Source organism: Vulpes vulpes, chromosome 3 (assembly GCF_048418805.1).
Source record: "Vulpes vulpes isolate BD-2025 chromosome 3, VulVul3, whole genome shotgun sequence".
Classification (NCBI taxonomy): Eukaryota; Metazoa; Chordata; class Mammalia; order Carnivora; family Canidae; genus Vulpes; species Vulpes vulpes.
Window position 1 is genome coordinate 55,700,087 of NC_132782.1, and position 24,882 is coordinate 55,724,968.

The 24,882-nt window shown below is 39.8% G+C and overlaps 1 protein-coding gene across 2 annotated transcripts in view; it reads left to right on the forward strand.

Moving 5' to 3' along the window:
* The window catches only part of EHHADH (enoyl-CoA hydratase and 3-hydroxyacyl CoA dehydrogenase), a 49,283-nt gene that overhangs the window by 18,982 nt on the left and 5,419 nt on the right, over positions 1 to 24,882 (forward strand). For both annotated transcript variants that reach the window (XM_072752531.1, XM_026007306.2), the window contains 2 exons: positions 4,245 to 4,349; positions 17,493 to 17,834. In XM_072752531.1, coding sequence (XP_072608632.1) covers positions 4,245 to 4,349; positions 17,493 to 17,834 — 447 coding nt within the window. The remainder of the gene's footprint in view (positions 1 to 4,244; positions 4,350 to 17,492; positions 17,835 to 24,882) is intronic.

A 24,882-nucleotide genomic window follows, 5' to 3' on the forward strand; every position in this document is an offset into this window, starting at 1 on the left:
AGAAACTCTTCAGATTATGAAATGGAACCAGAGATTGCATTTCAGCAAGCTCACCATTTTCTTGGAAAAACTGATGAAACATCAATTGCCTGCTGCATTTTGGTAAAATTTTTAAACTTCCAGGAAATGGATCCTGCAAGCTGCCAAAAGACAAAAGCAAAATAAAAGATTACTTACAAAATAACTAAAATCACTCCAGCCACAAATAAATGCTAAATATATGGAACATTCATATATGATCCTAGTACCCAGGGGTCCGAGGCAGGGATAGTGTATATCAGATCAGATGATACACGATCCTAGAATGCAAATGTTGTATACATTTATCATACATTAATATCCTTACATTATTATCATTTTAAAGACTGTATAGAATCCTAGAATGTAGGATCCCATTCTAAGATTCTGTAGTCTTTAAAATGATAAGCCTATCCTAAGAGTCTATACAATCTTTAAAATGGCAATCTAAATTAGAAGTTCTTAAAATGTGGTCCAGGGACTCCTAGGTATGCCCAAGACCACTGGGGGCAGTTCATGAAGTCAGAGGTACTTTCATAACAGTAGGACGTTACTTGCCTTTTCTATTCTCATTCTCTCACACATGTATAGTAGAACTTTCCAGAGTTGTTGTATGCCATGTGATATCAGAACAGATTGAATGCAGAAGCAGATATGAGAACCCAGCTGTCATCTATTAAGCCAGACATGAAAGAAGTTTGCAAAAATGTAAAACAATGTCACTTCTCACTAACTTTTAAATTTTTGAAAATATATGTTATTTTGCATAAAAATGTATGTTAACATTAACATTTAGTCTTGTTTTTTAAAAGTGATTTTTCAAAAAAGATTTTATTTATTTATTCATGAGAGACACACAGAAAGAGGCAGAGATCTAGACAGAGAGAGAAGCAGTGTCCCCACAGAGTGCCTGATGTAAGACTAGATCTCAGGATCCACTGAGCCACCCAGAAGCCCCTTTAAAAGTGATTTAATAAAGAAACATTCTTAAAGTTCTCACTTAATTTATAATACAGTAAATGTTGATAGAAATAATCCACATAAAGTTTTTTGGAGTCTTCCATTATCTTTAGGAGTGCAAAGGGGTCCAAAGATTGAAAAGTTTCAGAACTTCAGAAGTTGAAGTCTGTATTTTTTTTTTGACACAGAAACCACTATGCAAAACTGTGTATACATGATCTAAATTAGAAAATAATATGACTCTGTGCATAAAAAATACTTCTTTTTTCTTTCTTTTCTTTTTTTTTTTTTTAAGATTTTATTTATTTATTCATTAGAGACACAGAGAAGGAGAGAGAGAGAGAGGCAGAGACACAGGCAGAGGGAGAAGCAGGCTCCATATAGGGAGCCTGATGTGGGGCTCGATCCTGGGACTCCAGGATCAAGCCCTGGGCCGAAGGCAGGCGCTAAATCGCTGAGCTACCCAGGGATCCCCCCCCCCTTTTTTTAAATGCTACAGGGATATAAATATTACAGAGTATGAAAGGATAGCTAGAAAAGTGGAAAGTATTACATTTCTTATCTTCAGTAAATTAAATTAGAAATTGTTTCAGGTTACAATGGGATGATAAGTATACTTTTAAGAATGTATAGTATGCTAAGTATGTAATGTAAAATTCATGAGGATGATTACAATTCAATATACTACAGAATTCAAAGCACATAAGACAGTTCATTCTGCAAAAGAGAAAATACAAAGGAAGCGAAGCAGATAAAATATAGGGGAAATTATAATAGTGTGAAATGAGTCTGTAAAGTCTAGTTTATAAAAATTGAAGCATGTGGGGGAATATTGAGGAATTTTGTGTCTGTTTTCATCACTAAGTCTGAAAGGCAATCGTATCTTGGGTGAAATCAGAAAGAAATCTGGCTTCTTTGACAAAAAGAAATGAAGTGAACAAAGGTTACCTTTTTCCAAAGAAGAGCTGCTGCTTATAGAAATATCACTATTTTTAACCTGATGAAGAGAAGAAGCACAAACAGTAAGAATATGATGGATTTTGATTTGCATAGAAAAGGTCACAGTGAATTAGAAGAAAACTAACATTAGAATCATACGCCTATCTTTTAAGTTGTCTGTACAATATTAGGGGGACTTTAAAATGACATCTGGAAAAGATTCTATGTAGAAAAAGATTTTCTAAAGGTTGGAAAAGAAGTCGTGAAGAACACTGGGAGAAAATCAAGATTACCCACTTTGGAGAAGAGATGTCTCAGTTTCAGTTACGAGGGTCTCTTTATAGTGGCTCTAGGCAGGGTTCTTATTAAAGTCCATTGTGCAGTGGTTGTTGTCTACACTGAGGGCAACAAGAGAAAAAAAGCAAGTTTAAATCTGAGCCTGAAGATTTGGGTTGTATATACAGAGATGTGTCTTTAGGCCCTTGAAACAGAAACAGAATACCTATAATCTCATGGACTCTGTAAGAATAGCATTGCTACATGTCCACTTGTGTGAAATCCAGGCTAGAAGCAATCATTACAGCTGAAGGAACTTTGAGTACATCCTCTGGGTAGCTCATGTTACCTACTCAGTTTCCCCCAAAGATCCTTTTCTTACTCGGGTTTCCATTTTCCATTTTGTCTGCATTCGGTGCCCTTGACCTACGCAGGCTGACTCATTCACTCCTTACCCAAGTGATTTTCTTTTAAGATTTTATTTATTTATTCATGAGAGACACAGAGAGAGGGGCAGAGACATAGGCAGAGGGAGAAGCAGGCTCTCTGCAAGGAGCCCAATGCAGGACTTGATCCTGGACCCTGGGATCAAGTCCTGAGCCGAAGGCAGATGCTCAATGACTGAGCCACCCAGGCATCCCCCCCAAGTGATCTGATACACAGGCAACTTGACCTCTGTAGCCACTCATCCATTTCTCACTGCCCTCCTCACCCCAGGAGGAAGTCTGGGAGCCTGTTTTCAAAGACACTTCTTGAAAACTGCCCAGATAGTGTTGTTGCAGAGTGGCCCCTGCCAGAAATCATTGAACTGTCTTTCTGATCAAGAAAACCCATTTTTAACTCTCTGAACCATTGCTAAGAACCAGGAGTGGAGGGGTTTGTCTCTAAGATGGCATCCACTAACACTGTACGAACAGCAAGGACTGTGGGAATGTTGCCACCAAGACTGATTTGATGATCACTTTCTGCAAGGCACGATGGTACTGGCAAGAAAGCAAGGAAGGTTTACTGTCTCCTTTCTTCTATACTCATATACCTTATCCCACTACTTCAGAATATTCAGATGAAGTTACATATTTACACCCGGTGAAGAACCCAGGAGTGATGCTCATCAAACTTCTTAACACCCTAAATCTGCTATTCTATACTAGAGGCCGCCTGTGCCGCCACTGGACACTAGATGCTCCTGATACCACCACCATCAGACACTAGATGTCGCTAGCTGCTGCTTAGTGTCCTCACTCCAGACTAAAAACCCTCTATAGAGCATTTCTTTTGCCAAACGTGGGGTCATGGACCACACCCCGACTACATGGATCTGAAGGAACAATTGTCTGATCACTTCTGCTTCCCTTTGATCTACTGTCATAAAAGGCAGGTCTCCAAAACTCACACAATAGCCACTCCACAAACTAAGGGAGGGGTTGAGATGCTGGGTAGGCCAAAAATGACAGAAGTCCACCCCATTTATCCTGTGTAATTCTGATTATAACTTAAATAATGTCAACCTCATCATGGTTTCCCCTTGTTCCCCCCCCCCACTATATTCATGTTTCCAGACTGTCTTATTTTTTTATTTTTTGTAATCAGTGTAGATATGTATGTCGGTGTGTATTGGTGTAAGAAGCTACTACTGCTCTCATGTTACTATCTCTATTATTCTTCTCAAAAATCAATCACCTCTTTTCTAGAGACGTATAGTTTACAAAGTGCTTCTACAGAGATTTACAGAATGTAAAGAAAATGTGTTATTCTCTCGCTTGATACTCAGATTTACCAAGGTAAGCATAATTACTCCCATTTACCTAGGAGGAAGGGTGATCATACAGTTCTTCACCATCGCAAAGATAGTAGTAGATCATAGAGCTGAAGCTTGAACTAAGATTTTTGGTTACCTCTGCAGTGATTCTTCTACTACAATAGTCAGCGAGTTGCTTATTTATTTCATTTAATAATAGATGTGTCCAGGACAGATAACCTTCCCTACTAGAGAGAGTAATGCCTTTGCTTTAACCTCACATTGTTCTTCGATTTGTTTTGTTTTGTTTTAGGAAGACATGTTTTGGCAGATGAAGCACTCAAGCTGGGTATCCTAGATGAAATTGTGAACTCAGACCCGGTTGAAGAAGCAATCAAATTAGCCCAGAGAATCTCTGGTAAGAAGATAATAATGAAAATAGCACAAGATTAGAAGCAAGCTAAATTTTCATTTTAATAAGGAATTCCTTAAATATCTTATGGTACATCTACGTGATAGAATATGATAGAGCTTTAAAGTGAATGAGAAACTCTACATATTTTTATGAATGCCACAACATATTGTATTATTAGATAAGAAAGCATCATTGTATATAGTGGTTCACCAAAAAGAAAAGGGGAATGGGACTGAACGTCTATTTGGGGAGAACGTATTTACAGAACTGTTCATCTACGTATAAGATATTTCTGTAAAGATTCACAAGAAATGGTTAATGCTTGCCTCTGGGAATGGGGTTGGTCAGCCAGGGAAAGCTGTTGGAAGAAGACTTCATTGCTTACCCCTTCCTACCTCCTGATTTTGTATTGAAATGATGTATCTTCTGTAAGAAATATAAAATTAAAATGAAAACAAGCAAATATTTCAGAAAATAGAAACAAATCTCTCAAGGTACCTGAGTGGCTCAGTTGGTTGAGCATCCTCTTGGTTTCTGCTCAGGTCATAATCTCAGGGTCTTGAGATCGGGCTGCATGGTTCAGCAGGGAGTCTGCTTGAAGATTTTCTCCCTCTGCCCCTCATCCCACTCTCTCTCTCAAAGTAATAAGTAAATCTTTAAAAGAAAGAAAGAAAGAACAAACGAACAAAAGAAAGAAAGAAAAGAAAGACAGATGCTTCTCTAATTTGCTACAATGAAACCATAGTTATGTTTCAGTGACTATATTTTCTTTCTCTCGCTGGTTTCTCACTGTATGGATTCATGGCATTCCTTTAAGAGTTCTTGGTAGTGGCAGTCCTAGAATTTTCCTTTTTTCTTTTTTCAAGTATTCCTTTTCAGTTTATGGAGATTGGGAGCAAGATGGAGAGGGTTAAAGAGTGCCATAAAAAATAATTGGGAACAGTGTTGGGTCACAGGTAAAGCAGCATGTTCATCTTTCTACTTGGTGGTAGGCAATGGCTCAGTGTCATTCAAAAGCATTCTTTTGAAAAAGTCATTCTTTTGTCGACCCTGGCAGGGACCAAACACTTCCCTGAAATAATCTTTCTTTTTGTGGCTCTAGCCAATTGTGGTTTTAATGCAACAGTAAAAGCTTGAACTGGAGAGGCCAGGGACCGTGGAGAGAAAATCCTGGTGACTAATAAAGAGAATCAACAAGTCTTTACCCAAAAGGGAATGAGTTTCCTGGTGTCTTTCTCTGCCTTCCCTACAAACTCCACCAACTTTCCATCACTGATTTCATTGTGCCTCCCAGGACAGCTTATTGTCTTATTAGAAGTCACTTGGTTGGCAGGGATCCCTGGGTGGCGCAGAGGTTTGGTGCCTGCCTTTGGCCCAGGGCGCTATCCCACGTTGGGCTCCCGGTGCATGGAGCCTGCTTCTCCCTCTGCCTTTGTCTCTGCCTCTCTCTCTCTCTCTCTCTGTGTGTGTGCCTATCATAAAAAAAAATTAAAAAAAATTTGTTAGAAGTCACTTGGTTGGCTGACAGCAGAGGCTATTTGCATGTGGAGATCTGTATCTGATTTTTTGGTTTGGGGCTTGTGATAGAGCCATGTGACAGAGCTTTAGTTTGTAAAGAATTAGATTTCAACAGGAAGTTCTTTTCCTTAACTGATTTCCTTATTCAGATTCAAGAGTTAACTAACTAAAAGAGATAGATAAGGATGATAGTCTGATAGTCTAGTAAATTCTAAAATGGTCTATTTTAATTTTTAAAACTTATTTGACTTTAAAAAATAATTTTTACATAAACCTAAACATTAAATTATTTTTTTATTTATGAAATTTATAAAATGGTCTACTCAGTCTCACCAACATTGCACAGTTTGTCCAGATGGTGGCATCCAAATACTGAGGAGGAATTATCTACTTTTTTCTTCTTTCTCTCTCTTTTTTTTTTAAGGAATAATCTGCTTCATAATTTGGTAATTCACCTGTTAACAGTAGAGAAATGGTTTTGGTTTTGGACAATTATGTATAACTATTTAAAATTATAATTATGAGGACTATACAGAAATATGTAAAGTTGTGTATAAAAATGTCTAAAATAAAAATATACATATATTCTATAATTATAGAGTATGAATACAGCCAAAAATTTAAAGGAAATATGCAAGAATGAAAATAAGTTAGTTTTTCTCAAGAAATTTCATAAGTAATCTTTGCTTCTGTTTTTATTTCTTCCAGCTTTATTGGGGTATAGTTTACACACAATAAAATCCACCCATTTCAAGCATAGAGTTTGAAGAATTTTTGTAATTCTTTATAGTTGTGTAACTACTGTCACAAACTAATGTGTAGTTCTATTACTCTGATTTAAAAAAAAAAAGTATTTTCATACCTCTTTCTAGTAGACTCTCTTCCCTTACCCTAGGCCACAGATAATCACTGACCTACTTTCTATTTCTGTAGTTTTGTTTTTTTAGAATTTCATATAGTTGGAATAACAATATAGCAGGTAACCTTTTGTGTCTGACTCCTTTCACTTAGCATAATGTCTTTGAAACTTGTCCATGCCGTTTCATCTAATAGTATCTCATTCTTTTTTTCTACCTAATAGTATTCCAAAGTGTGGATATACCACAGTTTGCTTATCCATATATCAGTTGATGGACATTTAGGTTGTTTTCACTTTGGGCCTGCATGAGTCTTTGTAGATATGTTTCCCTTTCTCTTGGGTAAATACCTAAGAATAGTATTGCTGAGTTGTATAGTAAGTATTTACTTAATTCTTACATGCTTTTTAAACTTGATGGTTAATGAGAACTCATCAGTGAATTGGAAGACACTATTTTGTCAAGCAAATTGGAAAAGAAAAATAATAGGGTGAGACATTTTAGACAAGCTCTTTTTTTTTTAAAGATTTATTTATTTATTTATTCATGAGAGACAGAGAGAGAGAGAGAGGCAGAGACACAGGTAGAGGGAGAAGCAGGCTCATGCAGGGAGCCCGATGTGGGACTCGATCCCAAGTCTTCAGGATCACACCTTGGGCTGAAGGTGGCACTAAACCACTGAGCCACCCGGGCTGTCTAAGACGAGCTCTTATTATACTGCTTGTAGTGGCAACTGGGTAATTATGTATTGAGACTTGCTCGTATCTTTTGACTTAGTATTTCTATTCTTAGGAATTTATCATGAAGAAGTAATCACAGAAGTATACAAAGATCTGTGTAACGGTGATACCCACTGAAGCTTTCTCATTGTAGAATATTGGAAACAACTCAGAAATCTAATTTTAGGGGGATTAGTTAAATAAAAGATGATAGACTGAAATGAAGCAGCCCCATTCAACCACTAAAACTTCCATTTTTTAAAGAAAGTTGAAGAACAGGAGAATGTTTACATGTCGTACTGTAGATAACAGCCAGATAGGAAATTGCACAAATGTGTGTGTATGTCTTCATATGTATATTTTCATAAGGAAATAAACTAACAAATTTTTGTCAATGGTTGTATTGGGTGGTAGGTAATGAAGACTCTTGGTTTTTTTAAAAAATGTTTACCTTGGGGCACCTGGGTGGCTCAGTTGGTTAAGCATTGGACTCTTGATTTCGGCTCAGGTCATGATCTCAGGGTCGGGTTGTGTGATCGAGAGTGTGAGAATGTGGAATCCTAGTCAGGCTCATCAGAGAATCTGCCTATTTCTCTCTTTCCCTCTCTATCTGCTCTTCCCCTTGCATGCTCTCTCTTAAATAAATAAATCTTTTTAAAAATATTTATCTTTTCCTAATATCTGAGTCATTAAATTTACCCAAAGGAAAAAGGGATGTCTGGCCAGTGTGGAAAAGGTACATACAGTCTATAGAGAACTGGGCTCAGGACAGGAGGTCAGGAGACCTGGATTATAGTCTTGACCTTCTATAGACCCTAGCAAATCAGCTTTTTTTTTTTTTAAGATTTTATTTTATTTATTTATTTATTTTTTTTTATTTTTTATTTTTTATTTTTTTTTAAGATTTTATTTATTTGAAAGAGAGAGAGAGAATGAGCAAGCACAAGCAGCAGGGGAAGGGGCAGAGGAAGATGGACGGACAAACAGACCCCTGGCTGAGCAGGGTGTCATGGGGCTCAAAACCCGGGACTCTGAGACCATGACCCAAGCCGAAGGCAGATGCTCAACCAACTGAGCCACCCAGGTGTCCCATCAAATCAGCTTTTTTGGCTTTATCAATAAAGGAAAAGATCCATTGAAATTAGTTGGTTTCAACCCCTGTTCTGAGACCCCACAGGCTCCAGTGGTTGGGCTCCAGTTTTTTTGTTCTTGCTACAACCTGGACAACTCCACTGTTTCTTTTGGGGATTAAGGTTTAGAATCCCCATGGGAAACTCTGAGAATTTTACTGTTTGGATTTTGGTTTTTTGTAAGAGAGAGAGAGAAAAAAAAAAAAAAACACATGAACCAGGGGGGCAGGAGGCAGAGACAGAGGGAGAGAGAGAATCTCAAGCAAACTCTACTCCCAGCACAGAGCCTGATGAGGGGTTCCATCTTACAAACTAAGATCATGACCTGAGCCAAAATCAAGAGTTGGCTGCTTAACCAACTGAGCCTCCCAGGTGCCTCTATACCTCAATTATTAAAAATACATGTAAAATTATGAGTTCTCCTTTCCCTTTTGTAAAAATATTCCACTAATGAAGCCTATTTCCGCCCCATTCCTACATCCTACCCTCCCTCCCTCACCCCTAACCCCCAACCAACTTCCTCAAGTGAAATGTTGACAAGGATTATATATATATCTAAGGACAGTAGTCATATATAAATATATATTATGTATATATATGTATATATATAAAATAAGGAAAAGACTAAGGAATTTATTTAGTTTCCACATCTAATAGGAAAGGAGAGAAGGAAGGGAATTTCCAATGGTCAATGGTCAATATTGCAATCAGCATTTGGAATCAGTTATGGGTAGAGGGGGATTGATTACAGAAGGTTAATATGTATCTAAAAATATGACTTAGGGGGTTCCTGGGTGGTTCAGTTGGTTGCAAATATGACTCTTGATCTCAGCTTAAGTTTTGATTTCAGGATCGTGAGATCAAGCCCTGCATAAAATATAGATATATATGATTTGGGAAGTAGCTACATATTTCTCTACAATTTAACATGCATCCTTTAACCTGCATCCTGGAGAGTTAATTAGCATCATGTATCCTAATGCTTTTGTATGAAGCTTCTCAGACTACTGCAGTGCAATGGATTTAGCAGAGCAATTCAGAATTACTTGGCTAAACAGAAGAAGAGAGGGTCCCATAAAATGCTATTTATTTGCACTCTCATTTGGCCAGCAGCCTGCTTATTCCTAAACTGAGTAAGACTCCCCATTCCCATGTGCATGTTTCTGGCATGAAGCTGAAAGTGTGTGCTGTTATTCAAAGGTGGGCACAGGGGACGTCCAACTGGGGGCCTCAACTCAGGAAACCAAGTCTTTGTTCCTGTAATGACCCCTGGTTCTTTATAGTTACGGTGCTGTGTTGGCCATTTTTAGTAATTCCAGTTCTGCCTATAGACTTTGGTCTATTTGTTCATTTTGACTTTGTGACTTTAAACAAATCTTAATGGTTTCATCGTCTTTCTCCCCATTTTATCTTTTGCTTTTTGTAATTTATTTTTGTTCTCTGTGAACATTTATATACATGTTTCACAAGAACAGAATGACCCTGCTTCACATAGAAGGCCTAAGCATATGTCTAAATTGAGCTTCCTTTTTTTGTGGTACTCAAGTTCTGTGGGTGACCTCCTGCAAGACTGGAAAAGTATAGTTGTCCTGTCTGTCCTTTGCAGAGCTTCTGAGACAAACACAGGTTACTTACTATTTATCAAAATTGGAGAAGAGACAGTCTTTTATGTCTTAGGTAACCATTTCTGTAAATTGCATGTTGTGACTCTCTTTAAACTAGGCAGAGAAAAATGTCTTCCTGTCAGTTTACCAGAAAGAAAAGGGGGGAAATAATCACCTGCTTTTCTTCCTTTAGGAAGGTGATTCACCTTTTTTAAAATCAAAACTTGAATATCCATCTGCCTTGCAATATCTCAAAGAATTAAGAAAAAAATGCGAAGGGGTCAAGGAAAGAATTCAATTATAAGCATGTTTGAATCTCTAATTAGTTCCTCTTCTCCTCATTTTCCTGGGCAGCGAATGCTAGCACTGACCTGACCATACCTGCCTCTCTTATTGTGTGGGTACAGCTAAGTGAATTTAAAACTACCAAGATGTTAAAACAATCAAGTGTATGAGAAACACATTTTGAAAACACCATACCCGTAGACCCAAAGGGGAAATTCTGAATATGTTTTGTTCTAATAGAACAAATTTGTAAGATAACAGCATCCCTTATAGCTACAGCAGGAAAGAGACAGGAAATTGATAGGAAGCATCTGTATTTGTGCCCAGACCCAAAACTCCAGTGGATGTGCTCAGCTTGGCCCTAGACTAGTCTGGACAGGTGCCATGAGTAGTTCCCAGAATGCCCACCTGCAGTCTGAGAGGTCCTGAGTATCCCCAGGATAACAGCATTATGCTGATCAGCAATAATTACTGCAGTAATTACTGCACATCATTAAGCAGGCTGTTCTTTTTTCTTCTCTGTCTCTTTTCTTTCTTTCTTTCCTTCTCAGTTTCTGACGCAGGGCAGAGTTTGCCAGGAGCTACAGCTGTCCTTGATACAATGGCTGACCTAATGCTCTGCTCTTGGATATTCCAGAGGCTACACCTCAAAATCAAGTGTTAAATTTTTAAAAATACTCATGCATAGCCCCCACCCTTAAGTATTCTTAACTGAATCTACAGCGGGGCATGGGCATCTGAACTTTTTAAATTCCATAGATAACCCTTAAGTGTACTATTGGTGTTGAGAGTCGGTGCTAATCAGATGGGAATTCTAGTAGTGTCACAAGGACAGTGTAGTGTCCCTGGCACAGATTACTCTAGCTGCCTGTTTGTGCCGCAGTACTGGCGGCTCAGTCCCCTTTCCTCATCTACTTTGTCTTCCACATACTTGTCCTCTCCTCCTCCTCCTCTCCCCATTGACCACTCTTGTCTTCCTTTTGGGCCATCAGGAAATTAAATCAGCTGTAGGCCCTGGAAAGGTCTCCCATCCTTCTCTCCTGAACTTGCCTTCCTATAAATTGAGGATCTCAAGCTAACACATCGGATAATTGAGCAAGTAATTGGAAACCTGTTGGATAGAGTTCATGTCTCTCCAACAAAAGCAGGGCAGATGGGGACTACGTGCTAACCACCATCTCCCCTCCTTTCCTGTTCTTAAAAATCATATGGGAAAGCATTAATTTAAAAATCCATTATTTTCTCTTCTACCTAGTAATCAGGCATTAAGGAAGTATTGTTGCCTCCTAGGTTAAGAAAAAGTTTGAGATTATGCAATGCCTCGAAGATAAATTCACATGTGTACACGATTAAATCCAAACCTTACTCTCCCTTGCACACATAGTAACACACCAGTGCCAGACAGGTTCACGTTCATATGCCTTTTTTTTTTTTAAATTTAAAGATCTATTTATGATAGACATAGAGAGAGAGAGGCAGAGACACAGGCAGAGGGAGAAGCAGGCTCCACGCTGGGAGCCCGATGCGGGACTCGATCCCGGAACTCCAGGACCGCACCCTGGGCCAAAGGCAGGCGCGAAGCCGCTGAGCCACCCAGGGATCCCCCTATATGCCTTTTTATATTGAAACTGCTTTATAACCCCTGGAAGTTTTCTGTCCAATTAACTGAAGTGTACATTTTTGATATAGTGGTGTATTCTTGAAGAGATGGTAGTACTTAAAAAAAAAAAACATTTCTGGCATTGTGTTTTAGACAACAATTTGGGTAATATAATTTGTTACACAGTTGAGTTTTTTTTTTTTTTAAGATCTGATAATGCATTTATTATAATGTAATTGACAAGAGAGTTTGGTTATTTCTGTGACACACATTTTAAAATTGTGACTGAGAACATTATACCAGGACATAACAGATTTTTAGGAATTTTATATAAATCTATTCTGAAGAAAGTTTAACATCACATCTTATTTGATAATACTTCTATACATTATTCTTTTATGCAAACTTTAGAATCATTCTGTTAAAAAAAAAAGAATCATTCCATTGAGTTATTTTTACTTTTATTATATATCCTTTTTATATAGGCTCCATAACCAATGTGGGGCTCAAACTTACAACCCTGAGATCAAGAGTCACATGTTCTACCAACTGGGCCAGCCAGGCACGCCTGTTGAGTTATTTTTTAAAAAATATAGAACAACCGGGATCCCTGGGTGGCGCAGCGGTTTGGCGCCTGCCTTTGGCCCAGGGCGCGATCCTGGAGACCCGGGATCGAGTCCCGCATCGGGCTCCCGGTGCCTGGAGCCTGCTTCTCCCTCTGCCTGTGTCTCTGCCTTGTCTCTGCCACTCTCTCTCTCTGTATGACTATCATAAATAAATAATAAAAAAAAAATTTTAAAAAAAAATATAGAACAACCAAGTTTCTTTAAAAAAAAAAAGATTTTATTTATCTATTCATGAGAAACAGAGAGAGAGGCAGAGACATGGGTAGGAAGAAAATCAGGCTCCCTCTGGGGAGTATGATGCAGAACTCGGTCCTGGGACTCTGGGATCACACCCTGAGCTGAAGGCAGACATTCAAGCACTGAGCCACTCAGGTGTCCCAGAACCACAAAAGTTCTGGTTAGAAATTCATATATAGGGGATCCTTGGGTGGTGGCTCAGTGGTTTAGCGCCTGCCTTCGGCCTGGGGCGTGATCCTGGAGTCCCGGGATCGAATCCCACATCGGGCTCCCTGCATGGGGCCTGCTTCTCCCTCTGCCTGTGTCTCTTCCTCTTTCTCTCTGTGTCTCTCATGGATAAATAAATAAAATCTTAAAAAAAAGAAATTCGGGGATCCCTGGGTGGCGCAGCGGTTTGGCGCCTGCCTTTGGCCCAGGGCGCAATCCTGGAGACCCGGGATCGAATCCCACATTGGGCTCCCGGTGCATGGAACCTGCTTCTCCCTCTGCCTGTGTCTCTGCCTCTTTCTCTCTCTGTATGACTATCATAAATAAAAAAAAAATTTAAAAAAAGAAATTCATATATAATATATATAGGAGATATTTATATTTTTATGTTATGAAATATTTATATTCAAGAACATGGAATCTCTCTCTTTGCTCAAGTCTTTGTATGTTCTTCAATAAAATGATATAGTTATCTTCTTAGAGGTCTTGTATGTTTCTTGATAAATTCACTTCTAGACATTTTTAAAAATAGCTTTAATGATGCATAATTCACTTTATAAAGTTGCACAGCCATCCCTAAGAATCAGTTTTAGGACTTGTCACTACCGCCAAAATTTCCCACGTAATATGTTGCAGCTTATCCCACTTTCACCCCTGGCCTTAGGCAACCACTGATCTTTCTGTCTCTATAGTTTTGCCTTTTCTGGACATTTACCATGAATGGCATCATATAAGATGTAGCCTTTTGATCTGGTTTCTTTCAGTTTACATACTGTTTTTGAGGTTCGTTTGAATTGTAGCAGGTATCGGTAATTTGCTGACGGTATTTTTTTTAATTTTTTATTTATTTACGATAGTCACACAGAGAGAGAGAGAGAGGCAGAGACATAGGCAGAGGGAGAAGCAGGCTCCATGCACCGGGAGCCTGACGTGGGATTCGATCCCGGGTCTCCAGGATCGCGCCCTGAGCCAAAGGCAGGCGCTAAACCCTGCGCCACCCAGGGATCCCTGCTGACAGTATTTTTATTGCTGAACAGTATTCTCTATATAGCTATGTCACATTTTCTTTATCCACTCATCATTTGATGACCTATTATGAATAATACTATTATGGATATTTGTATACAAGGTTTATGTGGACATATGTTTTCATTCCTCTTAGGTAGATTGCTGGGTTGAACCATAAGCTTGTCTTTTTAAGAAACTGCCAAACTGAAAGAAAAAAAAGAAACTGCCAAACTGTTTTCCAAAGTAGATGTACTGTGCTGTTTTAGATTTTCACAAACAATGTCTGAGGATTTCAGTTACTCCACACCGTCACTAACATCTGGTATTGATGTCTTTTCGATAATAGTCATTCTAGTGGGTATTAGTTATCTCTAGCTACATAACTAATTATCCCAAAACTTAACTGCTTAAAAGAAAATATTTAGGGTGCCTGGGTGGTTCATTGGTGGAGCATCTGCTTTGGGCTCAAGTCATGATCCCAGGGCCCCTCAGGTCCCTGCTCATTGGCGTGTCTGCTTCTCTCTGTCCCTCTGCCCCTACCCCCTCATGCTTTCTTCCTCTCTCTCAAATAAAAAAATAATCTGTTTCCTGCTCACTTCAAGTTGTTGGCACAATTCAGTATCTTGTATTGTAAGGCCAAGGTCCTCATGTTCTTGCCAGCTGTTAAGTTGAGGGAATGGTTTAAAGGCCACTGAATTCCTTGATTCTCAGTCCCCTTCTTCCATCATCAAATAAATAATCTTTTTTTAAAAATCAAACATTTATTACTTGGCAGTTTCTGTGGGTCAGGAATATAGTTGTGGCGAGCCAGGTTCTCTGGTTTAGGATTTCATGTAAGATTGCATGCAAGGTATTATTTGTGGCTCTTTCCACCTCAAGGCTTGCCTGGGGGAAGATCTGCTTCCAAGTTCACTCAAGAAGTTGTTAGTAGGATTCAGTTCCCTACAGTCTGTTGGACCAAGGGCCTTAGCTCCTCGCTGGCTGTTGACTAAAAGTCTCCTTCAGTTCTTTGCCACGTGCCATGTGGGCAATTCACACATGGCAGCTGGCTTCCATCAGAATGAACAAGAGAGCAAGAGAGGGTGACTGAGGCCAGAGTCTTTTTGTAACTTAATCTCAGAAATAACACCCTGTAATTTAGAGACAACCTACCACATTCACTATTTTTTTTTTAAATCACTGTGGCTTTTATTTGCATTTCCTGAATGACTGATGATGTTGAACACCTTTTTTACATAGTATTAGCTGTTTACATATCCTCTTTGGTGAAATATCCACTCAGGTTTTTGCCCATTTAAAAAATTGAGTTGTTTGCCTTCTTACTATTGAGTCCCAAGAATTCCTTCTATACTCTAGGTACAAATACTTCATTAGACATTTGATTTATAAATTGTATTGGTCTTCTATTGCTTTGATAACAAATTACTACAAGCCTAGCAGTTTAAAGGACACAAATTTATTATCTTACAGATCTATAGGTCAGAAAAGTCTGCTGGGTGGATCTCACTGACCTAAAATCCAGCTGTTTACAACAGCCGTACTCCTTTCTGGAAGTTTTAGGGGAGAATCTGTTTTCTGCTCGCTTCGAGTGGTTGGCACAATTGAGTATCTTGTATTATAAGGCCAAAGTCCTCATGTTCTTGCCAGCTGTTAAGTTGAGGGAATGGCTTAGAGGCTACTGAATTCCTTGATTCTCGGCCCCCTTCTTCCGTTGTCAAAGCCAAATCATCACCAACAGGTCAAATCTTCCCCATGTTGTGTCTGACCATTCTTCATCAACCTCTCTCACCACAGCCAGGAAAGGGTCTCCTCTCTTAAGGACTCGTGATTAGGTTGGGAACATCTAGACAATAAAGGATAATCTCCACATCTCAAGTTTTTTACAATTAATCATTTCTATAAAGTCCCTTTGCCATCTAAGGTTATAAATTTATAGGTTCTAGGGATTAGGAAGTAGACATTGGGGACAGGAGGCAGCATTACTCTGCCTACCATACAAATATTTTCTCCCAGTCTATGGTTTATTGTTTCATTTTCTTTTTTCTTTTTCTTTTTTTAAAGATTTTATTTATTTGTTCATGAGAGACAGAGAGAGAGAGGCAGAGACACAGGCAGAGGGAGAAGCAGGCTCCATGCAAGGAGCCTGACATGGGACTCGATCCCAGGTCTCCAGGATCACACCCTGAGCTGCAGGTTGGCGCTAAACCACTGCACCACTGGGCCGCCCTTGTTTCATTTTCTTAATGGTATCCTTCAAAGTACAGTCTTGAATTGATTTTTTTTTTCTTTCGTGAATCATGCTAAGAATACTTTGCCTAACTCAAGATCCTGAAGATTTTCCCTTTGTTTTCTTCTAGAAATTTTTAGTTTTAGCTCTTCAATTTAGATTTATGATCCACTTTGAGTTAATTTTTACATATAGTTGTAGGTAAGGATTTTTAAAAATATTTTATTTATTTATTCATGAGAGACAGAGAGAGAGAGAGAGGCAGAGATCCAGGCAGAGGGAGAAGCAGGCTCCATGCAGGGAGCCCAATGTGGGACTTGATCCTGGGACTCCAGGGTCAGGCCCTGGGCCAAAGGCAGGCGCTAAACCACTGAGCCACCCAGGGATCCCTCTCCTTCCTTTCATTGAATTGTTTTGGCACCTGTGTTGAAAATCTGTTGGCTCTAATTGTCAGGATTTGTTTCTGAACTCCTAATTCTCTTCCACTGATTCGTATGTCTCTCCTTGTACCAATTAACGCTGTCTTCTTTTCTAGGTATTTTTAAGTTTTTGTTACTGTTAGGAATGGAGTTGAGATTATTTTGAATCTAAAATATTCTTAACTGAGAAATATTTTCCTTAAAATCACTGAGAGTTTGATATTTAACCTATTATAATGCTGTCTTGGCATTGGAACAGAAGGAAAATGAAAATTTTATGCCTAAATTAGGTAACTTGAAAATTGCTTTGAATCTGTGAAATCCTATCTTACAGGACTTAAGGTGCATCAAGTATTTTGATGTTAGTATTACATTAAATATCTTGATGAGGGGGATCCCTGGGTGGCTCAGTGGTTTGGCGCCTGCCTTTGGCCCAGGGTGTGATTCTGGAGACCCGGGATCAAGTCCCACGTCGGGCTCCCGGCATGGAGCCTGCTTCTCCCTCTGCCTGTGTGTCTGCCTCTCTCTCTCTCTCTCTCTCTCTCTCTCTATGTCTATCATGGGTAAATAAATAAAATCTTTTTAAAAAAATCTTGATGAACAGTATGTAATTTTGTATTTTGAACAAGTTATTATTATTATTACATACTCATATTCCCTTTGTGTAAGTAACATTTCCAAACCCAATTTTCTTACTTATTCCTTTCAGATCAATCTCTAGAATCCCGTAGACTTTGCAACAAGCCAATTCAGAGCTTGCCCAACATGGAGAGTATTTTCAGTGAAGCCCTTTCGAAGATGCAGAAGCAGTATCCCGGGTGCCTTGCTCCAGAGACTTGTGTCCGTGCAGTCCAGGCTGCCGTGCATTGTCCCTACGAAGTGGGCATCCAGAAGGAGAAGGAGCTGTTTATGTACCTTCAGAAATCAGGGCAGGCTAGAGCCCTGCAATATGCTTTCTTTGCAGAGAGGAATGCAACTAAGTGGTCAACTCCCTCTGGAGCATCCTGGAAAACAGCCATAGCACAGCCCATCTCCTCAGTTGGCGTTGTCGGTAAGAACAGGGTGTGGTCAAAGTCATCCTCCAAATCTGCACATACAAAGTGCTGCCATTTGCGTAGGGCCACCAGGTACCAGCCTCTATACTAAACATGTTACTTGCATGGCTAACTTATTTTTCACCCCAGCTCATGAATTATCTTCATTTTACATGTGAGGCCTAAAAACACCACCATTCTCATTGTTTAGCTCATTCTCACCAATGAGCTAAACCCAAGTGGTGTGAGGGTCTGATGCTAGGTCTGTCTGACTCCAGACTCTGGGTATATTTTTACTCATACCCCCCTCTTCCCTGTATGACTCAGTCACTCCTGGAGTCCCCAGCAATGATTATTATTTGTACCACATTTCAAAGTGTGGTCTGTCACTCTTGTAGTCAGGTTTTTGGAATGAAGGCTCTGCCTTTCTGGTCCCTGGATCCATTCACTTCTCATTCAACACCACTATCCTCAAATCCCTCTGCACCCTGAAACAGTGACCTACTTTTTTCCTCTGGAATTTCTTCAAACAAAACATCTTCTTTCCTCAGAAGCTAGCCCTCTGACTGGCTTCTTTGGGCTACTTTCCTAAGTTTCCCTTGTTCTTCATCTTGACCCAAGAGTGGTCTTTGGTAGAGTTTAAACCCCCTGAAATGGTAAGCAAAATGTTGTCTGTGTACAGTCTTTGACTAAAAGTGTCAACTCCCAGCTGTCCAGCACCAACCCAATTTGGGAGGAGAGAGCCCCCCCTACATCTTCCCAGTCTACTGTATCATTCACACTGTGCTCCTTCTACATCGACTCTGTTCACTTATGGGGTTTTTAAATTTTTAATTTTATTTAAATTTAATTAATTAACATATACTGTATTATTAATTTCAGAAGTAGAGTTCAGGGATTCATCAGTTGCATACAATACCTAGTGGTCCTCACATCATGTGCCCTCCTTAATGCCCATCCCCCAGTTACCCAAACCCCTTCAGCAACCTTCAGTTTGTTTCCCAGAGTTAAGTCTCTCATGGCTTGTCTCCCTCTCTGATTTTTTCCCCATTCAGTTTCTCCTCCTCCCCTTATGGTTCTCTGCACTATTTCTTATATTCTGAATATGAGTGTTGTGAGCCTTTTATTTTATTTTTTTTTAAGATTTTATTTATTTATTCATGACAGACAGAGAGAGAGAGAGAGAGAGAGGCAGAGACACAGGCAGAGGGAGAAGCAGGCTCCATGCAGGGAGCCCGACATGGGACTCGATCCCAGGTCTCCAGGATCACACCCCAGGCCGAAGGCAGCACTAAACCGCTGAGCCACCTGGGCTGCCCATCTTGTGAGCCTTTTAAAAAAGATTTCAGATTCATGCCTGGCACGAAATGTCTAAAAGCTTATAGTTTTGTTTTTTTCAGTATACTCCATATTGTTCAGAAAAATATATGAAAAAGTGTTTAAAATACGTGGAAGATAACTTGGACACAAATAAAGGGAGAGGATTTGGTCATTCCCCCCTTCTTCATGTCTATCCTCAGACTACTCTGCTCCTTGTGCCCTCTGGAATGTTCCTGAGGCCTAATCAGCTCCCTGCCTCAGACCCGGCCTACTCTGGGCACCCGCTCCTCCTGCAGCCCTCTCAGGAGAATGCTGTTGCTTCTCTCACAGCCCACTGGCCCCGAGTGTCACTTCCCAGTTCCTTTCTCAGTGTCTCTCCTTCAGGACACTCCTCTGTGGTTCTGCTGTCTGGTCTCATCGTCACTCTCTCCCTCCTCACTATTGCCATGGCTCCTATCACCTCCATTTGCTGAGAATGTTGGTACCTGGCATGCAGTTATCCACTTTCCCCCAAATCCGGCTGCCACCCTGATTGCCTTCATCATCTGGGCGGACAATACCTCCAGCCCTGTTGCTTTGTGGTGCCTTCACTTCCTCAGATCCAGTGACAGTCCCCTCCCTTCACATCCATGACCCCTTCTTGTGGCTTTTGGATATGTCTTGCCTTTACCCTGAATATTTCTCCACCTCTGAAATTCAGATTTTGAACTTTCCCCCACAACCTTAGGTCTTCCCAGATTTCTTAGTCAATTATTCCAACTACATCCCATTATCAGCTCTCTTTATTTTCTCTTCACACATTTCATTTCCAGGATCATCCCTTCCACCACTCTCTTGTCAATATCCTCAAATTCCGTGACTCATCGCCCTTTCACTGTGCCCCCTGGCAAAACCCCAACTGTGTACTTCCATGAGCCCATGTTCAGACTTCTCAGAACATGTTGGTGATACCGCAAGTTCACACTCCCCCACCTTGCCTGGGCTTTTGGAGTCATCAAAAAGGAAGAAGATGGAGGGAAGGGGCACCTGGGGGGCTCAGTGGTTGGGCATCTGCCTTTGGCTCAGGTCATGATCCTGGGTCCGGGGAATGAGTCCTGCATCAGGCCTCTCATAGGGAGCCTGCTTCTCCCTCTCCCTGTGTCTCTGCCTTTCTCTTATGTTCTCTCATGAATAAATAAATAAGATCTTAAAAAAAAAAAAGAGGGAGAAGACCACACTTGACTAAAACTGCACCACCAGTAGTAAAAGCATCCCTTATTCTTTATTTACTTCTGTCAATAGAAGAGGTTCTTGACCAGAATTAATTCCGTGGCAGTTAAAGGCAGTGAGTTATTAGGGAAGCAGGACTCCTTGCCCCATGTGTATTTAATGAGAAAAATGAGGAAACTAAATTCAATATAAATACAATATGTACCTTTGAAAACATAATTACCAACAGTGAAAAGCTTGATTTTTCAGTCTTTTTTTTCTTTTTTTTCCTGGAGACCTTTGAGACCACAAGTTTGTGAGAAGAAAATTAGGAGCTAAGAACTATTTTTTTTTTTTTACAATTTGTTTATTTGAGTGGGAGAGAGAGTGAGCACATGAGCAGGGGGATGGGCAGAGGGAGAGGGAGAGAGAGAGAGAGCCCTCTGGCAGACTCCCTGATGAGCTTGGAGCCCCGTGTGGGGCTCGATCCCAGAACCCTGAGATCATGACCTGAGCCAACACCAAGAGTTGGCCGCTTAACCACCTGAGCAACCCAGGCACCCCGGAGCTTAGAACTTTTCGAAATAAATATATATGGTGTTTTCATGTGTATTTTTGTTTCAGTGGTTAAATGAAATGTGTCCATTTATAAGGCTAAAGAGAATCTAAATTTATGACTAGGACACTTGCAAAAAGCATTAGTCGGGTCCACTTTATGATCTGGATTCTGAGTTGATTTGTAGCCCCAAAGATTATTTAGCAGGTCTGCTCTGAGAGGTGAGCACTGGAGAACTGTACTCTACCCTCACATGTGCCTTTCCCTCACTGCTCTGTGGGCAGATCGGAGATATCACCCACCTTATGCTACACTTTATGAAGTACTTTCACATTACATTTCGTTAGTCCTTGTTGTCTCTGTGAGATTATAATTTCTATACTGTTCGAAATTTTATATGAAGCTTGGGACTGAAAGCTAGGAGCCCAGGCTTCTGAACCCCATGCTCTACTTCTTATTTATCCCTGCTAAAGTTTAGGGTACAAGTTGCTATAGCAGCAAGAGGTATCCAGCCTTCTTGCTACTGAGTGAAAGACTGATGTTTATTAATTTTGGAATATTAAATGTTTTTAAATAATATATTATGTTAAATAAATTAATACAATTTGAAAATTAAATATATTCCAGAGAAACAGTGATTTCTGATGACTGATAACATTCTATATGCAAAACCAGTCCCCAGGGGCATCTGGGTGGCTCAGTGATTGAGCATCTGCCTTTGGCTCAGGTCATGATCCCGGGGTCCTGGGATCGAGTCCCGTATTGGGCCCCCTGCAGGGAGCCTGCTTCTCCCTCTGCCTATGTCTCTGCCTCTCTCTGTGTGTCTCTTAAATAAAAATCTTAAAAAAAAAAAAAAGCAAACTAGTCCCCAAAAAACAAAAGAAAACAAAACCAATCCCCAAAGCTAGTCAATATAAAAGAGAAATATATGAATAGTTTTCACGAAAGAGTTTCATCCACATGGGTTCATTAGGTAACAGATAACGTACTGCTGTAACAGATAACAATCTCAATGGTTTAACACAATAAAGATTTATTTCCTGCTTGTTCCATAAGGTCATTCCAGGAGAAGGTTTTTTGCAACTAATGGCTCTTCCATTCTCCTGAACAAGGAGAACAAGGGAGACTGAACTGGGAGACTGCTGACTGAACAAGGGTCAACAAACTTTTTTTTTAAGGGCCAGACAGTAAATATTTTAGGCTTTCTAGCCATATGATCTCTTTTGCAACTACTCAACTCGGCACACAAAAACAGCCATAGATAATATGGAAACAAATTAGTGTTTTTTTTTTTTATTTTTTATTTTTTTAAGAATCTTTCATTTCTTTTTTTTTTTAAAAAGATTTTATTTATTTATTCATGATAGTCACAGAGAGAGAGAGAGAGGCAGAGACACAGGCAGGGGGAGAAGCAGGCTCCATGCAGGGAGCCCGACGCGGGATTCGATCCTGGGTCTCCAGGATCACGCCCTGGGCCAAAGGCAGGCGCTAAACTGCTGCGCCACCCAGGGATCCCCAAATTAGTGTTTTAATAAAACTTCTATGTGACTGAAAGTTGAATTTGATATAATTTGCATGTGTCACAAAATATTCTTCTGGGCAGCCCGGTGGCTCAGTGGTTTAGCGCTGCCTTCAGCCCAGGGCGTGATCCTGGAGACCCAGATTCGAGTCCCACGTCAGGGTCCCTGCATGGAGCCTGTTTCTCCCTCTGCCTGTGTCTCTGCCTCTCTCTCTCTCTCTGTGTCTCTCATGAATAAATAAATAAAATCTTTAAAATATATATATATATTACTCTTTTGTGTTTTTCAACTATTTGAAATGCAAAACCATTCTTAGCTCACAGCAGTGCAAAAATAGGCAGTGGATTGGATCTTGCCCATAGACCATAGTTTGCCAGCATCTCCTCAAGGGTCTCCTCCAAGGCTTCACACCTGCTCTGCATCCCCTACATCCCAGTAGTAATGAAGGATCTTGTGGGAGATTGTAGGGGCCAATCGTGATCCCACACCACCCTCCTTCTCCATTTCATTGACCAGAATTACTCACAGGCCCTATCAGGATACATGGCATCCAGAATAGTCTTCTATGTGCCCAGAAGAAAAATGAAATGGTATAGGGAAGGAACAGTGACATCTTTGCCATCAGATAATTTTTCTGCATTTTCTGTTCTTCATGCCTTTGCTTAAAGTAGTATTCACTTTCCTCTTCCCTTCCCCAGTCTGGTTGGTTCAACATGCCCAATTTCACCTATTTCAATATGATCTTACTTCAGATATTTCTGCAAATATCTTTATCTTGAAGCTTTTCTTGATTCATCCAACCAAAAATAATCTCTTTCCTTGGAATCACCAAAGAAATTTGAAGAAAAAAAAAAAAAAGAAATTTGAATTTCTTACATCACTTACTTTACCTTGTACAATGGATATTTGTGAACTTTTTGTCTTCTCACCTCTAGATTATAAGCTCCCTGAGGTTTGATACTACTCATATTTTTTATAACAACTGTATTAAAATATAACTCAAATACCATAAAATTCACAATTCAATGTAAAATGGAATTTTCTATGGAAAACAGTATGGGAGTTCCTCAAAATATTAAAAATAGGGGGCACCTGGGTGGCTCAGTCAGTTGGGCATCTGCCTTAGGCTCAGATCTCAGGGTCCTGGGATCCAGCCCTGCATCAGGCTCCCTGATCAGCAGGGAGTCTGCTTCTCCCTCTGCCCCTCCTCCCACTTATGTTTTCTCTATCTGAAACAAATAAATAAAATCCTTAAAAGACTTAAAAATAGATTTATTGTGTGATCCAGCAATTCCACTTGCAGATATATACCCAAAAGAATTGAAAGCAGGGACTCAAACAGAATTTGTATACTCATGTTCATAGCAGCATTATTCATAATAGCCTAGAAGTGGAAGCAGCTCAAGTGTCCATTGACAGATGAATAAACAAAATGTGGTATATACATACAATGGGATATTATTTAGTCTTTTTTTTTTAAAGATTTTATTTAGGGACACCTGGGTGGCTCAGCGGTTGAGCATCTGCCTTTGACTCAGGGCCTGGTCCCAGGGTCTGGGATCGAGTTCTGCATTGGGCTCCTGCAGAGAGCTTGCTTCTCCCTCTCATGAATAAATAAATAAAATCTTTAAAGAAAGACAGAGAGAGAGAGAAAGAGAGAGGCAGAGACATAGGCAGAGGGAGAAGGAAGCTCCCTGTGGGGAACCAGATGCAAGGTTCAGTCCCAGAATTCTGGGATCACACTCTCAGCCAAAGGCATCTAGACGCTCAACCGCTGAACCACCCAGGTTACCTATTATTCAGTCTTTAAAAAGAAAGAAATTTTGACATATGTATATACAATGTGAATAAACGTTAAGGATATTCTGCTAAGTGAAATAAGCTAGTCACAAAAGAACAAGTATTATATGATTCCACTTATATGAGCTACCCAGAGAAGTCAAAATCATAGAGATAGAAGGTAGAATGGTGGTTTCTTTGGGTTAGGGGAGGGAGGATAGAGATGGATTATTTTTTGATGGGTATGGAGTTTCAGCTTTGGAAGATGAAAAGAGATAGAGATGGTGGTGCTGGTTGCACAATAATGTGAATATGCAAATGCCACTAAACTGCACACTTAAAAACGGTTATGATGATAAATTTTGTTATGTGTATTTTACCATAATTCAAAGAAAATGTAAGTGCATCATAACAATGTCGCCAAAAAAAAGAATACATTTCAGTAATTTTGATATTCCAAAGTTGTACAACCATTGCCACAATCAATTTTATTCTTTTTATTTAAATTTTTTTTTAAGATTTTATTTATTTATATGAGAGGGAGAGAGCATGAGCAGAGGGAAGGACAGAGGGAAAGGAAGAAGTAGATTCTCTGCTGAGCATGGAGACCAACATGGGGCTCAATCCCAGGATCCTGAGATCATGACTTGAGTTGAAGTCAGATGCTTAACCAACTCTGTCACCCAGGAACCCCACCACAAT